At 38.3% G+C, this 25,383-nt stretch overlaps 1 protein-coding gene across 2 annotated transcripts; it reads left to right on the top strand.

The window, feature by feature from the left end:
* The first annotated feature begins 18,966 nt into the window (after nt 1-18,966).
* Nucleotides 18,967-24,863, top strand: LOC126371315 (uncharacterized). 2 transcript variants are annotated; one of them, XM_050016621.1, is made up of 4 exons: nt 18,967-19,050; nt 19,716-19,918; nt 20,880-20,985; nt 21,985-24,863. In XM_050016621.1, exons 2-4 carry the CDS (start codon nt 19,717-19,719, stop codon nt 22,451-22,453), a joined length of 777 nt encoding a protein of 258 aa, XP_049872578.1. In that variant the 5' UTR covers nt 18,967-19,050; nt 19,716; the 3' UTR covers nt 22,454-24,863. The 2 variants fall into 2 exon arrangements, with proteins under 2 accessions (XP_049872578.1, XP_049872576.1); XM_050016619.1 differs by having other exon boundaries at nt 21,970-24,863.
* Nucleotides 24,864-25,383: the final 520 nt, after the last annotated feature.

Here is a 25,383-nt window from a genome sequence, read left to right as displayed (position 1 = left end):
CTACACCGAAGAGCGTGGCTCTTAAATTAATGGAATGATTGTTACTACTTATTATTATACAGAAAAATGGTCGCGTTCTGTGTTGTTAATTTCATCAGCTCCCTTGCTGAGACTCAGCGGGGGGGGGGGGGATCTACAAAAGATACTTTAAGACAGTAGTTAAAGAAAAACTTTACAAAAAAGGTTATTATAAAGTTAGTGATTATTTAGAAGATTATGAATGCATGGGATTAACTGTCTGAGAACTGATATTAGGCAGCTAAATTACTCAATTGTATACCAATATTTTATGTTTATTTTTATTTTTTTTTAAAGAACGTCTAGGGCCCTGTGCCGAGGTTTTTCTTGCAGCTTCTTTTCCCCGGCTATACAGGTTGTGAGAAGCTGCAGTAGTTTTAGGCGGATGAGACGTTCGTTATGTAAAATTGACGATTCAAAGTGTAACTATGTTACCTACTGAATAAAGATATTTTTGAATTTGAATTTGATACAAATTGCTGCGGGGCGAAGAGTGTCTTCTATACGTAGTATCTATTATTCTTTATTCTATGATCCTAATCTGGACATGATAAACCATTACGACATACTCGAGACAAGGAGTCAAAAGTAAGCACTTATTCTGTATTAACAATAAAAGAATAAGAATAAAATAAATTTATTGCCAGTAACAATTTACATACATACATACATACATAAACTCACGCCCGTAATCCCTAATGGGGTGGGCAGAGCCACAAGTAATCAAAGACAACTTGCAGCCACTGTTGATACGAATTCCAAAGATGGATATGATGAACCTTATGGTGATAAGGGATCAGCCTATCGCCCATAACATTAGTCCATCATGTTAGAGGACACAATCCCTCTGTCGGTTTTTACGACATGCCCGGGAAGAGAAGCAGCTGAAACGTGTTCTATGTAACAATTTACATTTGCTATATAAACTAAGTAATTATGAATATTGCGAATACGGGCAAAAGGAAATGGCTCAGCTTGTGCTGCGATGGAGCCATGTTATGGCGCCATCCAGCGCTGGTTTTCAGTCATTTCCTCTTCCTGAGATATTGTGCGGAAGTAGTTGTTAACGATATTATTTTTCTTTACTCTCAACAGTGCCAATACTGTAGAAGTAAGTACTACATACTAATATGAAAGGACATACAACGCACATAAAATCCAATATAGCAGATTGCAAGAGATGAAAGAAAGTCAAAGGTCTTCTGACGATGTTAACAAGTGATTCCACCCACGTTAGGGTTGTCACGAGACATGTTTTTGACGTACAGGTTATTAGTGACATCGTAACGAAAACTTTACGGGATGATTTAGATCATGGTTCTGAGTTGATATGTGGATTTTTTGTCGCAGTAGTATGGATCCGAAAATAATCAACATAAAACACAATAAATTTCAAAACACTCAGAATCATGATCTGAATCATCATCAAACAAACATATTATGAAATATTATGTACAGTTATGAGCAATATCATGTACCTGCTTTAAAACCCTGTCGCACTATCATATGTGACATTTTAACGTTTTAATTTGTCAAAAAAGTTAATGTGACATGGTTTCAAAGTGTATACATATTAGTAGTCGTGTGTGGCATCCCTAAACAACGTGGGCGACTACCCTACATTCTGCCTTCAGCTATGAGATGAAATATAAACCTTATTTTGAAGAGACCAGATTAAATACTTCTTTGATGAGTTTATAACATCATGTCCCGTCCCACGCTTCAAAGCTGTTAAAATAGGTTGTTTGTTATTAAGAATATCTACGCTTCGCCTACGGTCACTGTCAACTATATGCCGAAGGTTGCTGAGGTTGGTCATCCGAGTCAGATCTCACATCTCAGAACCCGAAGGACGAAGGCTTCGCAAGGGTGGAAATTTATTTTTTAAGATTAATTTTTAATGAGAACCTAAACTTTTTCTATTTGTAAATATAGCCTATGTTACTCAGGAATAATGTAGCATTCTAATTGTGAAAGAATGTTTGAATTCCGTCCTATAGTTTTTGAGTTAATTCAATACAAACAAAAATACAAATTATTTCTCTTTATTACGATATTCGTGGTCCAGTGGTTGAGCGTTGGGCTCACGGTCCCGGGGTCGATTCCCGGTGGGGACATATCACAAAAAATACTTTGTGGTCCCTAGTTTGGTTAGAACATTACTGGCTTATCACCAGATTGTCCGAAAGTAATATGTTCCGTGCTTTGGAAGGCACATTAAGCCGTTGGTCCCGGTTACTACTTACTGATGTACCTAAGTAAGTAGTCGTTACATGAGCCACGTCAGGAGCCTTTGGCGGCTCAATAGTAACCCTGACACCAGGGTTGATGAGGTTGGTACTCCACCTCACAACCCACACGATAGAAGAAGATTCCTCTTTATGATACTTAATAGATAACTTCCCAACGCATTTTACACCTATGTAGGTACCTAAGCGGCCTCACATCGAAAGTCAAGCGTTTTTCCATTTGGACAAACACGGTACCTTAAGACTGAAGTAAGTATGGAGCAAAAATTGTAATCAGACAAAGCCAGATCGATCCTCCAGTCAAATTATAAATCAATCAAATCAAATCAATTTATTTGCGAGAACACATAGAATACAAAAAAGGTGGTAAAATAATTCAAATAACAATGTTGTTATGTGTTCGGCCTGCATGCAGGCGTACAAATATACATAAAAATAAAATAAAAAATAAAGAAATGGTACTTACATTGAAAAGAAAATTATTGAAAATATACTTATTATTAAAAAATACAAAATTTAATTATTTTTACGAGTTTTTTATGTATTATTTTTATAAACAAAGTAAGATGCCGATAAAACAAAGTTTTTATTGTGATTATGTTATAAACATAAAGATTAATTTAGACTTTGAATTTAGAAGTTAAATTATATTCTATGACGCCGGCTCGATCGAGTTATGAAACAAAATTCTATTTATAATAATAACAGTTTCAATAATAACAAGACGAAGATGAACATTCTAAGAACATTGTTCATTACAAAAACAATACATGTTTTTAATGTTGTTGTTTATATTCTAAAAAACATTAAATTTAATTGAAGTATATCTTATTTTACTTACTTACATTTATTAAATTGTAACCTACAATTAGAATTTTTTATTGTAAATGTAATATAATGAAACATAATATTGTTACGCCATTTTTGTCCTTTGACAGATTTTACGGAGGGAATTATTGTTTTGTTTTTCATAACATTATCTACTTGTCATAACAAATAAAGAACCTTGAAGGCTTTCACTCGACAGTAGGCAGCGTGATAAAATTATGTCACGGTCATTTTATCGATTCTGACGATATAATTATGTCGTTATGTCAACTGGTGCTAACATATAAACCCAAATCATAAATCCGTGCCACGCATGTTAAGGCAAAAACCGAACTTTTCGATTTTAACAAAAAATATTGAATCGTTCGATATTTTATTATTTGCGCGTGTTAGCCCTACTGTTCGAGTGCTGGGGATGAAAAGGGCCTATTAAAGCAATTCGGTTTAGAAAAACTTTATTTCAATTTGTCATTTCCACATACCTACAAAAGTGCGCAATGATGTCGACAAATAATGTCAAATAGCGATAATTGCTTTTTAAGGCGAATTGCTTTAGTACGAGTAGGTATTTTATAGACACCCTGGATGGTTAGCCAAGTTACAAACGATTACGAAAAACGACAGTGACAGTAACATAATTATGCCGCTTAAACCAATCCCGTACACTTTTCACTGTAACTGTAGCTATTCATCATCATCAGCCCATTAACGTCCCCACTGCTGGGGCACGGGCCTTCCCTATGGATGGATAGGGAGATCGGGCCTTAAACCATCACGCGGGCCCAGTGCGGATTGATGGTTATTAACGGCTGCTAATGCAGCCGGGACCAACGGCTTAACGTGCCTTCCGAAGCACGGAGGAGCTTGAGTTGAAAACTTTTTTTTTTGTGGTCACCCATCCTATGACCGGCCTTTGCGAAAGTTACTTTACTTCAACAATCGCAGACCGAGAGCGTTAACCGCTGCGCCATGCGCCACCGAGCTCCTCACTGTAGCTATTCGTAATGGTCTAATAGCCTGGTTTTCGAGGGGGTCTAGGCCATATTACCATTATTAAAGCATAACCAAAACATAGGTACATTGAATCATAATTTTTATATAACGAACGTCTCATCCGCCTACCACAACTTTTACTACTATTACCTCTGTAGCCAGCATTAAACTGACTTCAAATCACATTCTATATTTATAATGGCAAACATTCAGTGAATTTTGTGGAACTTCCGGAACCCATTGGGAACCGACACGTGCCTTCAGCTTGGTTGCTCTTACACGATTTTAAAGACACGAGTACACTTGTGATATGATACAATGTCACCAGATATGAATAAAATAGTTGTTCTGTTTTTAAAAGTTCTTTATTTATAATAATAATTTCAATGTTAACTCACAAAACATAGTGCAGAACAAAACAGCAATTTAAAATAAAACGTTTTCAGACTACGTAGCCTTTAAAAACTTATAAAAGAAAAACATTATAAATTGTTACTTGCCTATATCTTTACGTACACTATACACTCGCTGTATAACTCACTTTATCATGGTATAATAAAACCAGGTATGCTCAATCCTATGAAAAGCCGCCATTGCTAGCCGTTCGACGTATGTGTTACCATTAAATTGGTATCTCCAACATTCCAAGGACTTAAATTTTATTGTTAAACTGTACTGAAATAAATAGGTAAATGGTCTAAGACCGTCTGAAGGATCCTCCCTTTCAGCTTCATGGGTATTCAGAAGTCACATACACATACATGAAATACATAAACTCACGCCTTTTCCCAATGGGGTAAGCAGAGAGTGTGGAACATGGATGCGGCGGCGGGGCACATGTTTGGCCAAGATTATAAATATCATCATCTAAAGCCGCGTTTCCACTTGGTACAACATTTGGACCGCGACGTGTTGGACAACAAGTTTCCCAACATGTTGAAAGTTAGCGCGAAACTTTTGTTTAACAACGTTGTCTGTCTACGCACCTAATACACGTTCTTCGTCGACAACATGTCGCCAGAGGAACTACTGTAATGTTGTTGCGCGTCGTGTCTCCACTCGACAACAATTGATGCTCAACTAACGATGCTCTCTAAACAAACAACAACCCGCGCGTTGTTGTTGCGCTTCAGCTGGCAACGTCACGCGAAATGTTGCGCTTCAGCTGGCAACGTCGCGCGTTGTTGCGCAAAGTTGCCGTACATGTTGAGCGTTACGTGATGCCTAGAATGCGAGGCTTTATAGTCACGTAAGCACCTTTTTAAAAAACACATTGTTTGAAATTTGTTTGCATTGTTTGCTTACTTTTACATGCGCAAATGTCAAATTGCAATATTTCTTTTTTAGATGAATTGCTTCGACGTGGCCTTTTTAACCCCCAGGAGTGATTACTTCCGAAACGTGAAATATGGATGAAAAAAGGACTAAAATCGAGTCTAAATTATAATATAACCTTTGACATATTCAATATAATTTTGCTAAATATTATTTTCCTGCTACATTAGTGAAATTGTCGTATAATTGATGAGGAAAATTATTATAAAAGAAAATTGTATGTTAAATATTGAATTTGCTATTTTTGTACTACTGAAAGAATATTACTTCATTATAATTGTGATGATAATTAACATTGGCCGAGCAGGCGCCATAGTCCCCCGTAGCCTCAGTGTACCGGTCCACTAACCCCCAACCCAATAGCCCAGTTCTCTGTGTTTGGGTAAACCGGGATTGTCTTTGGGTGCACTCCCATACAGGGATAATAGCAATTGTTTATTATAAAAGGACGCCACACACAAGGACAAGACAATAACATCACTTAAAAATTTTCACAAAACAATTAGGTGCTTACAAAAAGCATAGAGGATGTTCATCAGAATGATTATAAGGTGGTGGTGGATGTCCTGAGAGTCATTAAAGTTTAAGGTTTTAAGATACTTTATTTCTCAAAAGAATACATTTGATTCGCTTACTGAGAAACAATCAATTTCATATAGTAGTTTAAACAACATTGGAATTGGACTAAGGTAGGTAGGTACTTAAATAACATTCCGAGACTTCTATACTAATAAGTAGGTTACTTATTGTAAGTTTGCCTCAAATGGCATTAAGTATAGTTGTAGTTGGCCGGATAGTACATGTTTACTTAGCATCAGAAATGTATATGTTTCAGAATAGTTGTTCCAGCCATCATCATCATCATTAAAACACATAATAACGGGTTCTTACCGCGTTTAAAATGGGGATACGAGACTCCCGAAATGGGGATATGGGAGTCTCGTATCCCCATTTTAAACACGGTAAGAACCCGTTATCATCATCATCAGCTAGAAATCGTCCACTGCTGGATATAGGCTTCCCCAAGGCTCGCCATAATGATGGATCTTCTGCTGCCCCACTTTTTCCCGGACCTTCAGGCCTCGGTCGCCATGAGAAAACCTATCCTATCTACGCGTATTTAAAATTAAATCTACTTAGACATAAACGATGAAGCAAAGTCCACTTTATAAGTCAATTTGTGCACTTGACTGAATTAAGTATATTGAATTTATTTTACCGCCAACAGGCCGTAGGCAATGTTTTGCATACTAATCTGAACGATAACGCTTTTAAGTATCCAATTTTTTTAACGTCTATAAAATTTTATTATTTTATGATGAAGCACACCTATAACACCCTACGCAGTGGTTAGAGTGTCGGACTCACGACCTGGAGGTCCGGGTTCGATTCCTGATGGGGACATTGTTGAAAATACTTTGTGAGTACCGTAAGCCCTCTGTTTGACAAGGGCATGGCTTGAATCACTAATAAAAAGAAAATAAGATTATTCCGTACCTTGGAAGGCATGTAAGCCTCCCGTGAAGTATGCACCATATCCCCTCTTCTATTTGTAGATTAGCATTTTACTATTTACCTTTAACCAATTGCTTCAATGTACTGCTTAGACCCCCTGAGCACATTACAGCGATATATTTTTCATTATTCGCAGTCCAAAGGCAATTAGTAAGTACCTATTTAGTATAGAGTTACTAAAAACTCAAGGGCACTCGTTAACCCTGCTCCAATTGTTATACGTACCTAAGTACGTGACATAATGATTATGGCACGAGTCAAAACAACGTTAAAATTAAATGGCAAACGCATAGACAACCCCCAGAGGAGGCTTTGACACGCGACCACAGAATAAACAATTGACGCGAGCCTGTGTTTGAAGAGGTTAACCATATTTTTTTATAATTAATGGAAAAGCTGTTCGTTCGAGAATCTAGGGTAGTTTCCAACCAGTCAAATCTGTTACTTTTTACTAAACGTCAAAACACGTAATTATTAAGGAATTTGTATGAAAAAGCAATTGTGACGTCATATAAAAACGTGTGTGTCCGGTTGTTTGAGGGGAGGCCTGTGCCCAGCAGTCGGACGTATATAGGCAGTTTATGTTATGTATAAAAACGTGACAAAATGTAGCACTTATTATTACATTCTTCTTTATTGAAATTCATAAATAAGTTAAACAGAAATAAGAAACGTTTTTTGTCACCTTTAGATCTGTCTTTATTTAGTAATCAGGATTTCTTAATTTATCATTGACCTAGGAAAGTACCAATTGAAGAACTGTCACGTTCCAGAGCGTTTGACATACTTACACAGATTATTTTTATATCCATGCTAGTCTTCAGTAAGGGCGGGATATATCTGCCGTAAGCATCCGGAAAGGTGTGCCAAAATTATAACTGATTGGACCCCAAAAGGTCGTTGACGTCGAGGCACAGACCACGACGACGATGGAGGGACGAGCTGGACGCCTTCCAGAACAACTGTCTGAACTGTTCTGAAGGGAAAACTAGCCCAATACAGGTTAGATCACATACCTCTTTCTCACGATGTTTTCCTTCAGCGCTGAACACGTGATATTAATTTATGATCTGAACGTGAATTCGAAAACAAATTCGACAGTCATTGGTTTAGGCCTGTGCTGGATTCGAACCTGCGACCTCAAAGTGAGAGGCAAGCGTTCTACTAACCATGGCTCTTCGATTATCCTAACATTGATTGCTCTAATATTCTATAGGTCTAATTATTTATTGTCCTACATTATTACTCGTCCTAATGGTATTTACTCTGTCCAAAATTTTTATTGTTATGTGAATTATCCTAAAATTTATTAATAATCTAATACACATGCGTTGCGAATTGATATGTGGCGAGGCATGTGCTATGGTAACATTTGTATCCATCTTAAAATAAGTTATTAAGTACGTAAAAAAAAAATCGTATAGCCACTCCGGAATGGACTTCCATAATATTCAAAAGTTAGGACATTTTCCGAACTTACAGACTTACTTCGTAATAAAGAGTTTATATGACTACAAAAAATAAACTTATAAACTTTTTTATATAAAGAGAATAATTCTTTGAAGCTTAATTCTACGAAAGTATTTCCTTTAAGAATGAACCGTTCTGAATAGAAATATAAAATGTATAATGATATACAAATGTACATGTATAAGAACAAACTTCTTCGTCGGTTTATTGGCACTAAAAATGCTTTCATCATGATGGTCTACAATATACTTAAAATATTTCTTGTCTTATAAAATATTCTGCTGAAGTTTTTGAATTATCTGCAGGTCTGGATTATAAATGTGAAAGTATGTGTGTGTGTGTGTGTGTGTGTGTGTCTGTTTGTTTCATCGCGTTTATTCTTCGCTTCTTTTTAAAGAAAATAGGCTCGCTTTTAACCACAATCTCACCTCAAGTGACGATGTGGTCTAGGCTGCATGACACTTACCTAAATACCTATTCTACTTGCCTAAATGCGAATACATAGTTCATAGTTCACTCACTTATAAAAAGGTGAATGTAGTTGCAAAGTATATAGGAAACAACATTGTGCTAGGCGTATGGTGCCATTGACAAAGTGTAACTATGTTACCTACTGAATAAAGATATTTCTGAATTTTAATTTGAATTTGGCACTTATTTGTCACAAAGCATAATAAAACAGCCTATATTACGTCCCATTCCTGGGCACAGGCCTCCCCTTACTCAAGTGGAGGAGACATGGAGTCCACCACGCTGCTCCACTGCGGGTTGGTGGTCAAAAAAATGCCAATATAGCATAGTATAGTGTTTACTAGTAATCATAGCATAGCTCTCAGTGGATATAGCGCTAATAGCTGCTGTCTATGACCACAGAACAAGGAATAATACTAGGTATAGAACGGCAACTCTCCGCTCCCCACCAGCGGCTGAGCTAGGTTTACCTCCTCGGTCTTACTTTAGTCTTCAGACAGGACGTCAGACATCACACACGCAGATGCGCGTGTACGATAACGTCAATGTGTACTGTCTGTGTGAAACGAGGTGTTTTGTTTGCCTATGACGTTTCACTACGAATTTCGGGACACGCCTGAAATAGACGCGTATTGATTACTCGGAGGCAAACAGATAGGCTCGGTTGTTTGATGACAGTGTCACGCAATACTGTTGAGTGCCAGGCTATCCGAACCGAACATCCTGTTGGAGACTGTTATCACCATAAATAGAATAGTACTTATAGTTTATTTGCCAGAAAACAGTACAATAAGATGTTGTTACAATTTTATGACCAGTGTTTTCAGCTTACACGTAAGTACGCAAAAATCAAATTGTCGTTAATAAAACAATAATAATGATACAATTAAAATTAAAATAAAATGAAAAAGAATCCGAATTTGAATTTTAAAAATTAATTTACTCTAATAGAAGCGATGTTGCAGTAACCATTTTGTCAAGTGTATTTTTAAAGAAGCGCTTAAAATTATCAGGAAGTTTATTATACTATGATTATGATTCCCCCCTTTTACCCGTGGTCCCACCAACATGCCCCCCTGGTGGGTCTAAGACGGGTATTTTTTTTACCCGTAGTCCTACCGTTCCGGCACGTAATTTCACTGGAATGTTTCAAATTAACAAAACAAAAATGTAACTTATTCGTTTTGTAATACTAAATATAAATTCATTAAATAAATAAAATGACAGCGCGTTGATGCGGAGGGATTTAAGCGAGTGTTACCCTTATAAAATACTTCCAAACTGCTGCGAAATACTTTATCAAATTTCGCTTATCATATCCGTAACCCATCGAATAAAACAAGCACCTACATCCCTCAAGAGACACGTGTGCGTATCGCGTTTCAAACAATACGATCTAAATACGTCCTTGTGGAGACAGATATATGCAATATGGAGTATTACGGAGTCACGTTGCAACTGTGTTATTTAGTACTTTATACATACAGGGTGTTAGTGACATCGTAACGAAAACTTTGAAGGATGTATGGAATGCAAAATAATTAAAAAAAACACTAAAATTTTCATGAATTTTCCGACAAGAAAATGCACTTGATATCAACTCACTAGGTTAGGGTGTCGCAAAAGAGGTACACTTAGAAAATTTCACCTCAATTTTGTATGAACCATCGACTTAGCCGAATTTTCGACTGAAATTACTATGGAAGTTGGACTTGTAAAATTTTCAAATGTTGATTCTACGTAGTGTCGCAAAAAGGGTCCGAGACTTAGAATAATTTTGGTGGATTTTGTATGACCCACGGACATCATACCTACTATTTTTCATTATTTCATTATTATTTTTTTGGAAATGAAGGTTTTTTTATATTTTATTACATGCGGAAGGTGTGAGTTACGGGAATCTAAAAGGAGGCAAAATTTCGTTATTTATGCGCTACGACGCACCGGATTCGAGATAACGGGTAACGGGTGCGAGCGAAGCGAGCACGGAAATTCGCGGCACCCCGACACTGTAGTCACCACTCTGATTTCTCCTTTAGTCATCACTCCTACCACTTCCGATTTCTAACAATATTCATAACAGAAGCTATTGACAAGGCCAGTTAATTACAGAAGCGACTGTCAATCTGACCTACTGACCTGAAGGGGAAATCATTCCGTTAGTAACGACCACATACATAAAGACATACACATACAGCTGCTTGTCTTACTGGGGCATGTCGTAAAGTCCGACATGTGATCCGATATGTCCTTTCTAATATGATGGACAACTGTTATGGGCGATAGGCTGATCCCTTGTCACCATAAAGTCTATTATACCCATCACAGGTTTGCGTATCAACAGTGGCTGCAACTTCTCTCTGGTTACTAATGACTCTGCCCACCCCATTAGGGACTACGGGCGTGAATTTATATATTATATATGTATATAGAGAGAGGCTTCCCATTGTTTCCAAAATGAGTAAAGTGAAGCGGTGAGCAGATTATCGGAATAATAAATCAGATCCGAATATAATTTAGAAATAATTGCCTGAAAAATTGACTCGACTTTGAATCGAATCCGGCACCTTTGTTTAGGCATCAAAGAGTCTAGCCATTAAACCACAGGAGGTCATCTAAAGGAAATTACTTCAGTAGTACATTACCATGGTAACATACTTAGGTAAGGCAGGTGAAGACACCCATCAGTAATTGACGCGCATATTATATGGTGAAGTAAAATAATATATGTATAAATTGAAGCAAACAACAACCCTACTGAGCCTTCCTTTTATAAAAAAAAATAGGCGGGGTTTCCATAACAACACTGACTAAATTCAATCTTGAAAGAAAGTCATGTAAAATATTACCTACATTTTTTGTATAATGTGTAACGCGCTACATCCAATGCCCGTAACTCGTGGCCTGTCGTAGCATCTCGCTACGCCGCTACGCTTCGTAGCGCAGAAAATTGCACAAAAAGAACCTGAATTGAGCGCATTTTGGTATAACTGGTATAATAACTAAGTACATCCTACTAGGTAAATACGTAATATAAAAAGGTAAGTAATTGGATATCATTTTTACCTTATATTACCTATAATTGATGGGTTGTAATTAATATTATGAACTAAAGTAATGCTAAGATTTTAAAAATGCGTATAATGGTATTAAGTAGTCGATGTGTAAAATATAAATAATACAATTTCGTCGATAATTCTAAATTGTAGTAAAATCAATTTGTATATATTTTGTACGCCGAGTCCATGATGAATCGAAGAAAATCGAACTTTCGTCTAACACCCATAGTAGCGCAAAAAAAATGTCGTTTAATATTAATTAAAGTATTTTCGTTACTTAAATAATATTTAATAACAAATGATGTTATGAATATCTCAATCTTCATAAAACAACTTAAAAAGTAAACTAATTTATATTAAAATATATCAATAGACTTACCAACTCCCCAATCTTTCAAGAATCTCCAAAAAGTTTTAATCGAATTATTGCTTGCGAAAAACTTTTAATTCATAAATGGAACACGAATTTAAAATAAAATGTTCTAAATACGAAATACGCGCCGTTTGCCACCGCTTGCCGACGACCGAGCCGAAAGAGGCTGGGGCGGCATCTGATTCAGCCTATATTATTGCATGGGAAGAGGCTGCTCTTGTAAAAAAACCATTTTACACCAGACGATTTAATACCTGTATTCTGCGATTCGTCTTTTCCATTATTATATGATCAAAAATATTTGTCGGTAGTTTTCTCCGTGTAAGGAAAATTATCTAAAATTTAGAGGTTATTCCTCGCTTAAAATTAAAATTTGTATCGCTTTCTAAATGGTGATTACTTTTTTAATTTTCATTTTAAATATGTTTGAAATCCTTATAATTAGGCCCAATTGCTTCATTCCTTAGACCGTCAGTAGCTTTTTCTGTAATTATGTACAAAAATAATAAGATATATGTTCTATTGTTATTAAAACCCATCTGTGTCCCACAGCAGGACAAAAGCCTCTCTTCTTTTCTTCTACTTCTACCTGTTCCCAACCTCCGTTCCACCGTTCCACACCGTCGCGACATCTTTTTCATGGCTTTCCCCGATGTCTGACAGTATTTGCCGCTACCCACATGTGTATTTTTGGCCTAGAATCATCGGCCATTCAGTCTCATTTTAAGGTAACATTTTTTTTAGCTGCGTCGGCAATTTTAGTTTTGTGTTTAAGGAAAAAACGTACCTAATTATTTTTTGTTGCACTCGCATGTCGAATAGGGAAGTATAAAATACCTCAAGCGCTCTATCAATGGCTGTATAGCCCGAGCCTGCGCGGTCCGCGCCCGCCGCCATGACGCTTTATCAATGGAGCGGCCATCTTACTGACGTCATCACTATGGCCGACGCGTCTTTATGTAATGTTTGTTTTCATTCGGCTAATTTATGAGAATATGCCGGGATCATGTGGGCATAGTTAATGGTGTAACTTTAATGCGTCGTAAACCTTTCCTGCATATACCTATATGAACTAAGTACAGTTTCTTCTATTATGCTTAGTAAAATACTTAGCGTTATTTGAATTTCGTATCCAAACTTAACCCTAAACAATGAAATAGCTTTGTTAAGAAGAAATAATTTTAGTTGGTCTGTATATCTATGTCTTTGTTCGAACATTCATACATATACATACAAACAGAGTGAAAGTGACATCATACCGAATACTAAGGGGAAAGATTCAGACCATGATTCTGAGTTAATATCAAGTGGAATTTTCCGTCGCAAAATTTTTTTTTTTTTTGTTATTTTCAATTCTGTATTTTGCGACGGAAAATTCCACTTGATATTAACTCAGAATAATAAGCTGAATCATCGCCCTCAGTATCCGTTCCGATGTCACTTACACCCGTACAAGTGCGTATAGATAGGATGTTAGTGATACCATAACGAATACTGAGAAGTATGATTCAGACCATGATTCCGAGTCACGTTATTGACACATTGCTTTCATAACTAATTTAAAAGCCACGCATTTGTCGCTGTAACATTCTACATTCTTGTCCAATTCATTTTAGTTTACACCTTCACCTTCTCTTTAATCTATTCCATATAAGCTCTTCTTGGTCTTCCTCTCTTTCCTTGTAGCTTCCTGTCTATGATTTTAATAAATTCGTCATGTCTTATGAAGTGTCGAATCATCTTGCTTCTTCTGTCGTCATTAACTCTCAATATTTGCCTCTATTCCCTCACTCTTACTAGTACTTCCTCATAAGTACCTTTTCAGTCCAACTTATTCTTGCATATTGCTTTATTTAAACAAAAAGATCAAAATAAAATGGTCCGGTTAATTCCGGTTATTCCGACACCGGTGTTGACGTCATTCCGGTTCATAAATACTAGATGCCCGCGGACAGGTTTGGCTTTAGTGATGTCAAACTATCGATCGTCTGGCTATCGATATTTGATCTCGACAATGTCTATAATATCGATACTATCAAAAAGAGAATATAGAATTGCAAAAACTATGCACAAAGCATGTTTCAAAATAGAAAACGGAAAGTGAAAGAAAGAGATAGAAATCAGGATCATTTATTCAACGTAATTACCATAGTTAAACTTGTGGAAGGTCAATTTATCATTTTTTAATCTACGTCATTTCGCGTGATGTTATGGCTGAGGAGAGAAAATGAATTAGAGCTAGCTTTACATCTGTCCGACTAAAATAAAATTAAGTTAGTGTCTGCTAGTATTACATAAGTATGTTTATTAGTAAAGAATTAAGTTATACTCTTATACTTAGTAGGTACTAGTAATTATTCGACCTCCTACTCTAGCCGTAAAGACGACCAATCAGCTAGCGACGACAAACACTTTAAAACCCCGATATTGACTCCGCGCGCGTGGTCGACGATTTCCCTCATTCAGCGCTTATCGCTATCGGCTCACTAGGGTCGATTAGTACTTTCAAATATAACTCTCTCAGACGACGTCCTGAGCAGAGGTTCACGCCAAAAGGCCACCCTCTGGCGTGTTGTCTTAAATTTTGTACCGGGTGAGACCCCTCAGCGCTCCCCATTTGTCCGGCCAAGTAGTTAATGCCATTTGCAAAACAATAAGTCACGCCAAAAAGATTAATTGTTCAAAACTATCAATTGTGAAGAGGATGTTATACATCGTGTTAGTGACATCGTAACGAATACTAAGGGGGATGATTCAGACCATGATTCTGAGTTAATATCAAGTGGAATTTTCCGTCGCAAAATTCATGATTTTTTTTTTTTTTTTTTTAAATTATTTTCAATTCTATACTTTTGCGATCGAAAATTCCACTTGATATTAACTCAGAATAATAGTCTGAATCATCCCTCTCAGTATTCGTTACGATGTCACTTACACCCCGTACAAGTACATACTGATAGCCATAGAAGTAGGTATGGGTGTTAGTGACTAAGTAACGAATACGGAGGGGAATGGTTCAGACCATGATTCTGAGTTGATATCAAGTGGAATTTCCTGTCGGAAAATTCATGATTTTTTTGTGTTTTTTAAAATTATTTTCAGTTCCATACTTTTGCGACAAAAAATCCACTTGATATCAACTCAGTATCATGGCCTAAATCATCCCTCAAAGTTTTCGTTACGATGTCACTAACACCCTGTATATCGATATCGATAAAGTTCATCATTATTTGGCGGGTGTAATTTTGCGGTTTCAAGTTGACAGGTTTATTTGCCTCGGTCTCGGATAGAAGTAGTTTGCAATACTCTTTGCAAAGAGATGCATTTATTTATACGGCTTTAATTAGGTCAACCATGTAGGTAAAACCTACGGTAAAACTAATAAAATTGATTCATGGAGTCGATTTTTTTACACGACGAGGCGATAGGCTGATCCCTTATCACCATAAGGTTCATCATATCCATCTTTGGACTTCGTATCAACAGTGGCTGCAAGTTGTCTTTGATTACTTGTGGCTCTGCACACCCCATTAGGGATTACGGGCGTGAGTTTATGTATGTATGTACGAAGCGATATGTCCACTGTACACTCCTTAAGATATAAAGACAGACTGATGCTACCCACCTCCCGCCTAGCTCTGCACACCAATAGCCCACTAGTTATGTCAATCAAAATATATACCTAACCACCTTCCTGATACTATTAAAAATGAAACCAACGTAATTCTTTTATAAAAAAAACTAAAGCTATTACTTATCACTAAAAGCTATTACAAAGTTAATGAATATATAAATGATAAATTAAAATGAATAATTTTTAACAACATTTTATAAATTAAACCATAATAAACATAATAATACAATATTTAAAATATAAGTGCAATAATATTGTTAAAATATAGTAAGTATGATAAATACAAATTGTATCGCTGACTATAATTAAGTATGTAGTCCTCTCTACCAGTTGCAGTGCCCTTACCGGGTCCATGTTGATACTATAATACTTACTTCTGTATTTTTATAGCACCACAATTACAATAAAACATTTCTATTTCTTGTTATACGTAACAACGGAGGCATATGTAAACTCAAGAAGAGACTTTCCAGGTTTCGTTCCCCAAAAATATATAGAAGGCGCTGTGCAGAGTTCTCTTCGTCTAACCTTCTAACATGGATAACAGACATAATGCATGTTTCATTTTTGTTTTTTTGGTAAGTATAAATGATGGGATGAACAGCCTCCGTGGTCTAGTGGTTAGAGGGTTAGGCTCACGATCTGGAGGTCCGGGTTCGATTCCCGATGGGGACATTGTCGAAATCACTTTGTGAGACTGTCCTTTGTTTGGTAAGGACTTATCAGGCTTGAATCACATGATTGTCCGAAAAAGTAAGATGATTCCGTTCTTCGGCGGGCACGTTATGCCGTTGGTCCACCAACCCGCATTGGAGCAGCGTGGTGGAGTATGCTCCATACCCCCTCCGGTTGAATGAGGGGAGGCCTGTGCCCAGCAGTGGGACGTATATAAGCTGTTTATGTATGTATGTATAAATGATGACCCATGTTATTACACCCACACACAACACATCTTCCACCCATTATTATTCTAATCAAAATAAAGAGAAGCAATATAGGTAGCAACATAATTCTGTTCACTAATATTGTAAAGCCGTATTTCCTTCAGCCTGCGGATTATTGACCGAGGACCTGTTTTATAGTTTTTTTATGTAGAATTGGAAGCAGCACCATCTCGGATTGATCAATGTAAGGTCCGGGACAAGCAACATTCTTGGATGGAACATCTTACATCGTGTCCTGCGTGCCCGAACACCTGCACGCAGGAGGATCTGATGAGCGCTGGAGATAGCACCGTACTTGTTGCCAAGTTTTGGGCCGATACTAGTTTGCCATCGACACGATAAGAAAAAGAAGAAGTAGGTCACATAGAAAAAAAATCGCTGGTTCGCTCGCAAGGAGACCCAGCCTGACTAATTCAATTAGCTCCGAGTACCCACGGCCGGCACATACATACTTAATTAGACAAGCCTGATGGTACAGGATAAGACCGACATTATAGTCGTAAATATTTAAAAAGTAAAAATTTTAAAGTGTAACATACATACATACATACATAAACTCACGCCCGTAATCCCTAGTGGGGTGGGCAGAGCCACAAGTAATCAAAGACAAACTTGCAGCCACTGTTGATACGATGTCGTAAGCTGGATATGATGAACCTTATGGTGATAAGGGATCAGCCTATCGCCCATAACATTAGTCCATCATGTTAGAGGACACAACAACACACTAGCAATGTAACATACTAGCCTAAATAATATAACATAAAGCCTGTATCTCCGAAGGGGTAGGCATAGGTGTGTAGGTACACCCACTCGTCAGCCATGTTTAAGTCCCGATGGGGGCATATTATGGAAACCACGTGATAACAATTTAAAGAATTGGAAAAAATAATTTTATTCAGTAAACGGGCAGACCCGTAAGGGGAAACCCTTACAAAATGTTAGCAAAAAAAGGCCGAAACTAAAAGCACGCGCTCGCTTAGATAGACTGATTCTATTTTGTTTTGTAAATATCTGTTCCCGAATGTTATTTTCCTTCCTTTTTGTTTCCCGATTTTTTTAAACTTTACATTGGTACAAAAAAGCCCCAGTGCCATTACAAAAAATAAAAACTCATCTCAAAACAAAATCAATATTCTTAAGGTGTTGATAAACTTGTAAGTAATAACCATTTGTGCGAATGTTACAATACCTACGAGAACATTTGAGCGAGCATTCTATCGAGCGTTCTTGCTCATGGAAACATTCATAACAATGTTTGGCTCTATGCTTGGCTCGGCTCGTTGTTCAGTTCGACAAATATAAAAAGTCAAGAGTGGAGGCCTGAGATCATTATTTTTGAAGATTTTTTAGAAAATTCATTAAAAATTTAGTATTTTTTAAATTATTTTCAGTTTCATACTTTTGCGGCGAAAGATTCCACTTAATATCAACTTATAACCTAAATGTACCTTAAAAGATATCGTTACGATGCCACTAACACCCTGTAGGTATAGGTAAATTACAATTTGGACGTAGATTTACGAATATTAATGAATTCCTATTTACGAAACAATTATGAATTATAGTCATTATGATAATAATTATTTAATCCCAATACATAACAACGCTATACGACCTCTGTCGCTGATTGAAACAAATTACGCGTAATGAAGCCACACCGTTCGCGCTTTCATAATAAATAAATTGCGAAATCTTCAAACAAAAATTTCATCCGTAAGTACATTGAAAACAACTTCCCCATACTCTTCACACGCATTCCAACTTCGAGAGAAAAAATGAGACAACGCTATGTAAGTCAATTCTCAGCGGAAAGCTCATCACACCCTTAATAAGAGGGTCGCGAAATCTTCTCGCGCGTGCGCGAATCAATAAAGCTTCCCCTACTACCATACTGGTTGTAATACTGACAGTTATATTCTTTCGCTGTGCATCGCTGTGTTTGTTCAAGTGAATAAATTATACATTAGTAGAAAACGCGCAATGTGTGGGTTAGAAATGAAACGACTATATTTATAGTAACGGTTTGTAGAGCTATTGGTAAGAAGTTACGCATGCGTTCTGCATCCCAGTACCACAACCGTATAGACAAGTGTAACTCCGAATCCAGTGTAAAGTGCAACCATTTTGTGAGGAAATAATTCAAATAATATACTATCAAGTGAGTTTATTAATATTTGTACGTTGTTTGTAGTGTAAAGATTTAAGAAAGGGTTTTGCGTTGTAATCTTTTAGTTTCAAAGCTTTCGTTTGAAGATTGTTTTTAGGATTTTTCGGCAAAAGAAATGTTTTCTTTGTGTAAAAAAAAACATTTTTAATAATAATATTTTCTCTCTAGCTAATTAATTGAGGTCGATATGTAAATAATTAAAATGCCATTAAATGCATCAGAAAGGCTATATACCCCTGGTAGGTAGGTACCTGTAAAGAAAAACAGACACAGAAACACACACATTCGTACTTACATGCAAACTCCCCACTTTAATTAGGACTGACTTGCTGTTTTTTTTAAAACTTTTGCCTTTTTATTTTAGTTAAAATTTTGTGCCGAAAAATAGCGTTGTTGGATTTTCATTCATTCAAAGATAGTTACAACATTTTGCTGAGCTGATATCCATTTCTAAATACCTAGATACGGTTTAATTAAATTATTTATTTTCGATCCTCCGTGCGTGTGTTGCGACGTTCTATGTTAGCAAAAATGACATCCTAAAAGTGGTTTTTATTATCAGGCGCCTATTATGCGTTTAGCTGCCGTGGATTTTATAGACCTGTGGAATTTAACCACCACGTTATACAGTCACGAACCAAATTTTATTTCCCTAGAATGTCATGCGGGGCAGAATGCTTGTCCCTGGGCCCGCCACCAGACTCCATCCTCCACATGCCGCCGCCGCCATTGCCGGCATTCCTCGCCAATGCTGCCAACCTGACGCCTCCCTGCCGAGCTTCCAAGTGTCCCCCAGTAGCCAACAGAGAGGAAAACGTGCTGTTCCCTGGAGTGGAGTACCATGAGTTGCCTCGTCATGGTAAGACAATATTTTTTATACACCATCACCGACGCGATTTACTCTGAAATGGGGGGTCAAAAAGGCCGAATGGAAGTATAAGATCTAAAAAAGCAATATTGCAATTTGACATTTCCCGCTTTTTTATGTGAATTGCTTTGATGTGTCCTTTTTAACCCCTTAGTGTTAACGATTCATGATGAATGCGAATGAAGAAAAAGAAGTGTGTCAGGATCGAAGCAAGTGGAATTCCATAGTCTCTGCTTACCCCTGTAGGAAATAGGCGTGTGTTTATGTATGTATCACCGACGCACCGCCGGCATGCTAAAATCATAAGATGTTAGTTGTTTCACGAGTGGTTATACAAGAGTAGGTAACATGTATACAAATATACTTTATTGCACCAAAATAAAAGATAATAATTACAAAACAGACTTAACTAGGTATATGGCGAGTACGTATCGGCCGCCGAGCTCATCCCTTCTGGGTCTTACTTTAGTCTTAAATGCCCGTAAGCCGCTAAGGAATAAGGGGAAGAGCGCGCGGACTGTCTCGCTCGGTGGCGGCCCTAGCAAAATATTTAGGTGGCGCAAGACCCCAAAGTGGCACCCCTCAGCCCCTAAAATACAAAATTTACATCCACCGAAATTTACCTGTTTGCAAATCTTTTAACAATATTGTTTACGGCCAAGTATGAGTTTTATGTGGGCGCAATCTGACCCGATGAAGATAGTTTGCGGCCAGGGGGGACCCGTCTTTGTGAATTTCCTCGATGAAGTTACCCCCCCCCCCTCCCATTCCCCCCCCCCATTCCGGCGACCAGTGCGGTCGCACCGCTCGCGCCGCCTTAGGGTCGCCACTGGTCCCGCTCGCACTTACGCTTTAGGCAGCACACAGTAAGAATAAGATTATTGTGCGGAGTTTGCCTATGTGTCAACTAAGTACGCAAACTATAGGTAATCAATGTTACCATGAATTTCAGAGCCAGCTGCCAACGACGACACGTGGTTCCTGGTGCTGATCACATGCTGCATCGCCGTGCTCTGCATTGCGGCTCTACTTGCGCTTTTCCTGCTTAGATGCCGAGAGTAAGTATTTAACATCATTCCGTAAACCAAAAATGGGGCTTATAGGAGTCGCCATACTGTGAATGTCGTCACCCGGATGAAATCCTATCTCACATAGTGAACGAGTGCCCTCTACACCGGTTCCCAGGTGGCATAGCCGAGCTGCATTGTGTGATGGATGCCGCAGAGACTTGGTTGAGGGAGCTTAGATTAGATATATGATCCACCCAGCACATTTTACTTTTTTGTCATACGCAATAATTCCGTAAACGGCCTCCGTGGATCAGTTAACCGTTGGGCTCACGATCATGAACCTGGGTTCGAATCCCAGGGACATTTTTACACTCAGTTTGTGGCGAGCAGAGCCACCAGTAATCAAAGACAACGCAGCCACTGTTGATACGAAGTCCTAAGATGGATATGATGAAACCTTGTGACAAGAGATCAGCATTGCCCATAACAATTGTCCATCATGTTAGAAAGGACATAATTCCTCTGTCGGATTTTGCGACATGGCCAGAAAGACACGCAGCTGAATGTGTTCTATGTTTTCTATTTGCTCCCAGTCCAAAGTGAGGTTCTATTCCTTACTCCCAAGATTATTATGCTACCCCCAATACGAAGATTTTCCCTGATATATCAACTCTCAGACAACGCTCAACTAAGAGACTCTATTCTCCTTCGTATCATGTGGGTTGTGAGGTGGAACATCAACCTCATCAACCCTGGTGTCAGGGTTATTATTGAGCCGCCAAAGGCCCCGACATGGCTCATGTAACGATTACTCACTTACATCAGTAAATAGTAACCGGGAGAACCGGGACCAACGGCTTAACACAAATGGATCGTCTTACTTTCGGACAATCAGGTGATCAGCCTGTAATGTTCTAACCAAACTAGGGATCACAAAGTGTTTTTTGTGATATTATGTCCCCACCGGGATTGGAACCCGCGGCCTCCGTGGTCCAGTGGTTGAGCGTTGGACAGACTCTATAATGACAATAGTTTTGCCGTGTACAGGGCTCGTGGCGGCTGCAAGAGCGGCACTGGCAAGGCTAGTGGCTCCAACGCCCTGTACGGGGGCGCAGCTCTAGACTCTAGGGTACTCTGGGCCGCGTTGACCCCCAGAGGCACCCGGCACTTCGTCGCCGACACATACCCCCACGACGAAACCGAAGACCACCACTACGAATGCGTCGAACCACCGCTATACAAGCTTGGGCCTCCAGAAGACTTGGGGATTACGAGGCACTTCAACGTGGAATACGAAGATCCAGCTCCTTTAATAGAGAATTACGCTGATCGCACTGAAGAGTACTTCCGTAATGGTATGGATACTCTTCGCAGAGGACGGCCTCTGGTGTCGTCTCCGACAAGGATCGAGCGTCCGAATCTGCCTCCTTTGAATCTCCAGCCGAGGACTCTCCGTCGGGCTCCACACTCTCGCCGAGTGAGCGACGCCAACAACTCTGAGAAGTCGGCCATCTGAACCGAGAACGGCGCGGTCTTTTCCGTCGCCGACACAGCTGATTTAGACTACGAGTGGCCGACCGATAACGTCGACCGCCTCGTCTAAACCTCTCGTTCAAACTCTCGTAATACTGTGAAGAATTAGGCCTTAAAGTTTGAAGGTTAACACCAAAAGAGATGTGCATATTTGGCGGAATTTCCTTCACTTTGTAACTCCTGGAAAGTTAGCCAAGTTGTAAACGTTTCGATAGGACAAATTGGTAATAACTCGCGCAATCGAATCCACCATGCGGTAAGGTGCTCATTAATTCGCACAAGTGATGTAATTATGCCTTTTTAACGTGACTTACCTACTTATTGTAGATTTGTCGCAAAATGACATTAACTACTTGGCCGGATGCTACACGTGTTACAGGTTGGGTTGATCGAAACGTTTGTAACTTGGCTATGACCATCCTGGGAGGTTAAAAAAGGTCACATTAAAGCAATTTACCTAAAATTTCAATAATAATATTTGACATTTGTTGGCGTTGCGCATTTACTTCATATGCGTTAAAGTCAAATTGCAATATTGGATGAATTACTTCAATGGCCTTTTTAGGCGCTCTACCTACTAACTTTCTGGTTTTCTAATTCTCAAGCTCAAATAAAGACTTTTTCACAATAGCACGGCTTCTAGAACAATAGTATTGCAAGCTAAACCTTCGCGGAGAAATCGTGTGTGTGAACGTGTTACCATTAACTTATCAACAAATAGGAACCAATTACTCTCAATGTCTATAAGTTTATGCTGTAAATACTCTCTCATATTTTTTAAGCAATGTGCAATGTAAATGCTATCTCTCATTTAGTTCAACACCCGTAGAAGATGTTAACTCGAACCTTTCCTTTACTCCGTCCTTAGTTGAGGCGTCCTTAAGGAACATCTCGAACTCATCTCAAAATAAGTATTCTTACCTCGTAAGATTACTCCAGCGAGGTTGAGTGGAGGCATGTCCAGTGGGAACGTTCCTTGCGGTAAAAAGACGCAAAACTTATGTATTTGGGGCTTTATTACCTAATTTTTAGGCAGATAAGACCAGAGTACAAGAAAGAAAAAAATCAAAAAGAAAAGCAGCCATTGTCCGGTCACGAGTATTAATTAATATGTATACACTTTGAAACCATGTCACATTCACTTTTTTGACAAATTAAACCGTAAGTCTCGTTAAATGTCAAATATGATAGTGCGACAGGGTTGTAAAGTGAGTACATGATATTGCTAATGACTGTCCATACTATTAACACTAATGACTGTCCATACAAGGACAGAACGTCTAATGACGTTCCGATTCTAACTCATACTATCTATTATGAACCATCAATGACCCATGGTCTCTGCCCGTGAAAGGGTTAAAGAGTTTTTACAACGGGAACATTCCCGGGAACGGCACATCACTTGGCATGACGTCATTAAATTCGTATTATTATGCTGGCAGTATGATTGCTCGACGCCAATGAGAAAAGTCCTTAGGCCGCGTTCAAGGACACGCGGGGCATAACGCGAAGCGGTGCGCGGGGCGTCAAGCGTTTTCTTCCTTCATGGAGAAGCGTCAAGCTAAAAACGCTTGCAAAAACGCTTCGCAGTGAACACTCAGTACATTTTCATACGTTTGTTTTTCTGACAGCCCGCGCCGCGATTTCCTGAACGCAACCTTAGGCCAGGATACTTTCTTCAAAAACAATATTGGGGTGAATATCAAAATGTGTCAAGTTTGGTGGCGACTGTCATTTAATTTTTTCGTGAAAAATTGGGGAAATTGGGAAAATTGGGAATTGAAAAATTCCTTTTTCATGTCGGAACCGAGGATCCTTTTGGATCTTTTTCATGTCGGAACCCAATTTTTCACGAAAAAATAATATGAAATTTCGCCACCAAACTTGAAATTTTGAGATTCACCCATAGATGGCGCTGTACAGTTTTTTCTTGGTTTAACCTTTAATTTCATGGATAGTCTTTGTTTTTGGGTATAAATGATGAACCTTTTTATTACACCCAGTAAGTATTTTGAAAAAAATATATAAGTACCCGAGCAATGTGAAAATAGGTAATTGTAACGTTAAAGCCGTAGAACGCCATCTACATTGTTTTTGGTGAACGTAGCCTGGTCTCTCATATACCAAAATGCAGTGGAGTGAAGGAAGTTTTGAGTTAACATCTTACAATACGGGTGCTAAGTCTTGTATGAAAGTAGTCATGTATTCTAGTCAGAAACGTCACAAAGAGTTACCTATATCTCTGTAATCTCTAGATCTAGAAATTGTTTAATTGTAACTGGAATTTCGGTGTCTATTTTATTCTATCCTGATATCATAGGCTCAAACAGTGATTTGATTTTTATAAAGAAAAGACAAAATGTTATAGTTTTAAGATGAAATGAATAACTGAATAAATTTTGTAATAAGCATAGAATGAGTAATAAAATGTGTAATTGAGAATCAATTACTTTTACTTACGCTCAAAAACCTTTCGCTGAATATCCCTTCCTTCTTTATCTCCCTTCTTATCGTTTGGGTTGATGAGGTTGGTATTCCAGGTTGGTGTCAGGGTTATTAATGAGCCGCCAAAGGCCCCTGACATGGCTCATGTAACGACTAATTTTGAAATTGGACGCCGACGTTCTTACGTCTGATTCGAATATTGGATCTCATAGTAATAGGCTAGTTTGCAACTAGTCAAATGAGTTACTTTTTACTAAATGTCAAAATTTTACATACATAAGTAGTAACCGGGACCAACGGCTTAACTTGCCTTCCGAAGCACGGATCATCTTACTTTCGGACAATCAGGTGATCAGCCTGTAATGTCGTAACGTAACAAGGGAGCACTAAGTGATTTTTGTGATATGTCCCCACCGGGAGTCGAACCCGGGGCCTCCGGATCGTGAGCCCACCGCTCAACCACTGGAC

This window comes from Pectinophora gossypiella, chromosome 12 (assembly GCF_024362695.1).
Source record: "Pectinophora gossypiella chromosome 12, ilPecGoss1.1, whole genome shotgun sequence".
Taxonomy (NCBI): Eukaryota; Metazoa; Arthropoda; class Insecta; order Lepidoptera; family Gelechiidae; genus Pectinophora; species Pectinophora gossypiella.
This window is presented reverse-complemented; position numbering and strand designations above follow the sequence as displayed.

Excerpts from the sequence above, each read along its gene's own strand:
- LOC126371315 (XM_050016619.1), top strand. The coding sequence starts at position 19,717 with ATGTCATGCGGGGCAGAATGCTTGTCCCTGGGCCCGCCACCAGACTCC. Across the intron at positions 19,919-20,879 it reads CCATGAGTTGCCTCGTCATG|AGCCAGCTGCCAACGACGAC; the intron begins GTAAGACAATAT and ends CATGAATTTCAG. Across the intron at positions 20,986-21,969 it reads TTCCTGCTTAGATGCCGAGA|TTTTGCCGTGTACAGGGCTC; the intron begins GTAAGTATTTAA and ends TAATGACAATAG.